Genomic DNA, 5829 nt, shown 5'->3' on the forward strand with positions numbered 1-5829 from the left:
TTTCCTTCAGGTAAACCTGGTCAAAAAATTAATTTGGCTCCTGTGGTGCTCAATGATAAATCCGCGAATTTCACTTGAATGTTCAGGCACAGATGGATTTTCCTGTCCTCAGGTGTTGAAGTCTTGGTTCTGATGAACTCTTGACCATCATGACGTTCTGCATAGGTTGAGATTTTCCTCCATCGATCTTGGTCAAAATCAGCTCTTATACCTTGCAACGCAAGTTTTTCAAGAGAAGTTTATGTCGACATAATGGTGATCAAGCAGGAATTGGTAGCTGAAATATATTGCAATTCGCTACACGGAGAAAACGACATGATTATGAACTCACAACAGGCACATCTAAAGTAGGTGTTCCTGGTTTCAGGTAAGAATCTACACGGATAAAATAAACCACAAAAGTTTCTCCGAAGCTTCCCGCGATTGTTCCATTTATGTATAGTATACTCAACCGCGTTAGACAAGTAATTTCTGCTGACAATTAAGAAATTTTAGTTAGCTTATTCACGTAAGATGAAACTACAAAAAAAATAAAAAAATACTGAACATACTTGCAAACTTTTCCACAGGCAACAAGAAAATTGAATATCTTGCTGTTAAAGGCAAACATGTTTAACAGGAATATGCCAAAAAGCAAAAGGGATATAACTAAAATAAACCAAAACTTGTGCAATGTGCTAAGCAGACATGGATCCCACACGAGGCAGCTATAAATATAAGATTCACTCACGTTCAGCAGTTTTACAGTTCAGAGACTGAAAAGCCTCAGCTTTTGCAACCAGTCTAAAGCCTCTTGGCAATACATAAACCAATAACTCTCACCACCACTCGCCAGACTAGAGGTATGGCAGAGGGCCAAGTGAATCACCTACTCATAAAGCTTGCACAATTCGTCGAGAACGAGGTCTGGCACCTGACAGGCGGTCAAGAAGAAGCCCTCTCGGTGAGAGGAGAGTTGGAGCGTGTCCGGGCCTTCCTCAGGGTCGCCGATTCCCTTGAGGAAAGCGACGACGAAGTCAAAGTGTGGGTGAAGCAGTTGAGAAATACAGCCTACGAAATGGAGGACGCGCTTGATGAGTTCTCGCTGATCCTGAGACACGACCACGGAGTCGGGTTCACTGGCCTTATCAGCAGGATGTCCTGCTGCATCAGGAACCTGAAGTCCCGATATCGTGTCACATCCGAGATAAAGCGCATCCACTCCAGAGTAAAGGCCATATGTGAAGGGCACCGGAGGCTGCACCGCAAATTCAGCAGGGCTCAACAAGAGCTCGGCGCCTATAACTCCTGGCAGGACCACCGGGGCAATTCCCTTCTCCTAGATAGAACTGACCTGGTGGGCATTGAACAGCCGAAGAACGAGCTGGTCGTGCGGTTACTAGACGATGCTCTCAGGCGGGAGGTCATCTCCGTCGTGGGAATGGGAGGGTTGGGCAAAACCACTCTGGTGAAGCAAGTCTATGATGACCCTGCCGTGAAGAAACATTTCACGGTGTATGCTTGGATCACTCTCTCTCGGGCCGTGAAGTCCGAAGAGCTCCTCAAAGACATGCTTAATCAGATCATGAGGGTGATCAGGAAACCGGTCCCTCCAGGAGCTGACACTATGAATAGCCATTGGCTGAAGATGATCATCAAGGACCTGCTTCAGAGGAGGAGGTACCTGATCATCCTCGATGACGCCTGGCACATAAACGAATGGGATGCGGTCAAGCACGCCTTGCCCAACAACAGTCACGGAAGCCGAGTGATCATCACAACCCGGAATGCCGATCTGGCATCCACCTCCTGCAAGGAGTTCACCGGGCTGGTAAAAAATATGGAGCCACTCGATCCGGAGCAGTCGTGGAAGCTTTTCTGTCGGAAGACGTTTCAGGGGAATTCGTGCCCTTCCCACCTGGAGGAGATATGTAAGTTTATTTTGAGGAAGTGTGAAGGATTACCGCTCGCCATCGTGGCCATCAGTGGTGTTCTGGCCGCGAAAGACAAGCGGAGGATTGATGAGTGGGATGTGGTACGGCGCAGCCTTCGTGCTGAGATCGATGGCAATGATAGGCTCAAGAACTTGAAGAGGGTGCTTTCCCTCAGTTTCGGTGATTTGCCGTACTATCTCAAGTCCTGTTTCTTGCACTTGAGTGTCTTTCCGGAGGGTCATCTGATCGAACGCAGAAGACTCATCCGACTTTGGGTAGCGGAAGGGTTTGTCGAGAGAAAAGAAGGCAAGACACTCGAAGAAGTTGCAGAGGACTACTTCAGAGAGCTCCTGAACAGAAGCCTGATCCAAGTGGCTGAAATGACAACTGACGGAAGGTTCACATTTTGCCGCATCCATGATTTCCAGAGGGAAATAATAACTTCAAAATCGCGAGATCAAAGCTTCGCAACGATTGCCAAAGAGCCAACCGACATGTGGCCAGATAAAGTTCGCCGCCTTTCATTGCACAACAGCCTGCAAGCTGCACAGCAAAACAGGTCACTTTCTCATCTGCGCTCTCTATACATGTTCGGGGTAGACAGGGCTTCCATTGACATTGTCCTAGGTAGTGACATCAAACTGCTCAATGTCTTAGACTTGCAAGCCACACCTTTGCCAAGGTTCCCAGTCCAAGTTGTTGACTGGTACTACCTAACATATTTAAGCTTCAGGCACACCGAGGTTAAAACAATTCCTGCTTCGATAGGGAAGCTTCAGAACTTAGAGACTCTAGATCTTAAGCACACAAATGTAACGCGATTGCCTGTCGAAATATTGAAGCTGCAAAAGCTCAGGCATCTCTTGGTGTATCGGTATGAGAACATATCCTATTTGTGCCACAAGTATGGCTTCAAGGCACTCACGGAGATTGGGGCTCTGCAATCCCTTCAAAAGTTGTGCCACATAGAGGCGGATGATGAGAGGAGTCACATTATAATGAGAGAGCTCGGGAAACTGACGCAGTTGAGCAGGTTGAGCATCCTGAAGTTGAGGAAAGAGGACGGAAGGGCTTTGTGCTCATCGATCGCGAAATTAACCAACCTCCGTGCAATATCCGTGGCTTCAATTGAGGACGACGAAATATTGGATCTGCAACATCTTACCTCTCCGCCTCAACTACTGCAGAGGATCTACTTGAAAGGGCGTCTCGAGATGCTACCAAACTGGTTAGCCACTCTCCATAGTCTTGTCAAGTTGCATTTACGATGGAGTCGGCTGAAGGATGACCCGCTCGTATCACTCCAAAGTCTGCCCAATCTCGTGCATCTCGAGCTGCTCCAGGTCTATGAAGGAAAGACCTTATGCTTCAAAGCCAAAGGCTTTAGGAAGTTGAGAATTCTGGGTCTCGACAATTTCGATGAACTGAGATCAGTGGAAGTGGAGGAAGGAGCAATGCCCTGCCTGGAAAAGTTGATCATTCAGCGCTGCAAGCTACTGGAGAAGCTGCCATCAGGCATTGAGTATCTGACCAAGCTCAAAGTACTTGAGTTCTTCGACATGCCTGACGAGTTGGTCAAGAAGTTTGTGCAAGACGAGCACGACAAGGATTATCAGAAGGTCGCACTCATTCCAGAAGTTTACTATGGATATTGGCGAGATGGAGGCTGGGACGTCCAATCGATAGAGAGATCATCTGAGGGCGACGCCTCTCCTCGCCAAGGCACTAGCATGAGGAGCAGTCAGTTCCCTCCATGCTGGAAGTAAAGGATTGATTCTTTTTACATGATCTGAGTATTATATGTGCACAAAATGTTTGCAATGTACGTATGAGTGCGAGTATGACTATGTATAGCAAATGCTGACGATAACAGGCATATGTAAAAACAATGTAAATACTAAGGTAAGGTAATTTTCTATGCCTGTAAATGACATGAATAAAGCAGCTATTTCACTGTATTCTCCTCGTGAAATGCGCTTCTCCTTGGGCGTTGTGGATGCTCATCAATGTACGATAACAAGAGGCTTGCAACTAGGCCATTGAAATATGACCAGCCTATGATATAAAACGGAACTGAAGTACATTTTTCCAACACAACAAATTGCTTAGAGGGGAAAGAATAGATAACGCATTCGAAAGCCTTGTGCAGCAGGAAGATCCGAAACTTCTGTTAATGAGAAAGGCTCAAAATACTTATATTCGTCACCACATTGATATACAGATTAAAACCCTGGCACAAATTCTTGTGTTTGTTTGTCGCATATCAGTGTCAAAACACAATCTCACTAACAGAGGATACATCGGAAGTAAGAGCATTCTAACACCAGCCTAAACTGAATATTTTCCGCTGCTTTCCTTCCATCATCTCCAAATGTATTTAGTTGGTAAACAATCCTCCTAGTATTTTGACAGTTGAGGTTGTAAACGAGCAACCTTGTGTGAGTCTCCCTGCAACAGATACCTGCCAATCACTTCATCTTGCTAATCATACCATTAAATTGATCATCGGCTGTGTACCCCAGGAAGTAGAATTCTCGGAGTTAACCGGATAGGAGGAATGGCCGGAGTTCATGTCATGTCATTGACAGGCATAGGTTGCCTGAGTCATAATGCAATGCAATTTCCAACTCCTGTTCACATTATGCCCGGCGTTATGCAGGAAGAACAGTATCTGCTTCCCTGATTAGAGTCATGTATCTGGGCATGCAAAGCCCCCCAAAGTCTCAAGTCTCCTTTACATCCTTCCCTCTACAATCAACGCTGACTCATCTTAGGATTATAACCTCGGTTTCGGACACCCAAGTGACGTCAAAGGTCTCCATGTGCCTCGTACTCCTTGTCCTATAACATAGAGGAATATCCTGAGGCAACCCACCCAACAAGTTGTCTGATGCTGCACAAGAAAGACAAAAGATATGCCTATCAGATGTGAGGACCACAATACAAATACAACAAAACAATAAATTTGGGTGGATTACGTATTAGCAATTATAATATAGCAAAATAATTAATCTATTTTATTGTAAATTAAGATGGTTTCAATGGAGCACGCAATAGCAGGGAAGATAAGATGGACGGTTTGACAAACTATGAAAGAGCCAAACGAAGCTTCTATAGGTTCATGCATGGTAACATGTAACTACAACCATATAAAGAATCGTGGTGTTGCTCATTAATTATTTCTTTTAAGTTGACATACATTTGGTGCCTCTTCAAAGAGTCATTTTTTATATCTTTGTCCGTCTGACAGGGAAATTATCTTCTACTCTAGTTAGGTACATATGATAATTATTAATCTTATGGAAGTTATTATTAGCGTCTCTATGGAGTTGTTAAAGTTTATGGCACATCCCTCGATAAGATTTTGAAATAATAGATTAACCTATTTGAAAAAAAATGTTTATCAACACTTTCCTTTAAGATAAATCACAAAAATTTAAAAGAACATATCTTTTCGGAGAAGAATTCAGGAAATAGAAAAGCGCCTGCAGAAACGTATGATCTAGGAGAGGCAAAAAGATTAATACCACGAAAAGCCCCAACACATAGGACCAATTTACCCTCTGTTAAGTGCCATTAAATTTTATCGTGAAATTACTAAGTTAGATACCATGTGCCAGTTGACTAGGTGTACCACTTTAAATTTTACTCTCCGTTTGTCACTAGTGTACCGGTTTAGGATTTTTAGTTGTACTAATCCAATTTTACGGAAACTAATAGAACGTAAATTTGTCATAGACGTACCAATTTGAGATTTTTTAGGGGTCAAAAAATTAGTTTGAAGTAAATTTATCACAAGTGTACTAGTTTGGGATTTTTAGTGGTACTAACCCAATTTTAAGTAAACTACAAATTTGTCACAGATGTACCAATTTGAAATTTTTAGTGGTCAAAATGTTAGTTTATAGTAAATTTA

The 5829-nt window shown here is 43.6% G+C and overlaps 1 protein-coding gene across 1 annotated transcript; it reads left to right on the top strand.

Moving 5' to 3' along the window:
* Positions 1–844: 844 nt before the first annotated feature.
* Positions 845–3916, top strand: LOC125314440 (disease resistance protein RPM1-like). The gene has a single exon (XM_048276689.1). The coding sequence runs from the start codon at positions 845–847 to the stop codon at positions 3677–3679; it is 2835 nt and encodes a 944-aa protein (XP_048132646.1). The 3' UTR covers positions 3680–3916.
* The last annotated feature ends 1913 nt before the right edge of the window (positions 3917–5829 follow it).

Source organism: Rhodamnia argentea, chromosome 3 (genome assembly GCF_020921035.1).
Source record: "Rhodamnia argentea isolate NSW1041297 chromosome 3, ASM2092103v1, whole genome shotgun sequence".
Classification (NCBI taxonomy): Eukaryota; Viridiplantae; Streptophyta; class Magnoliopsida; order Myrtales; family Myrtaceae; genus Rhodamnia; species Rhodamnia argentea.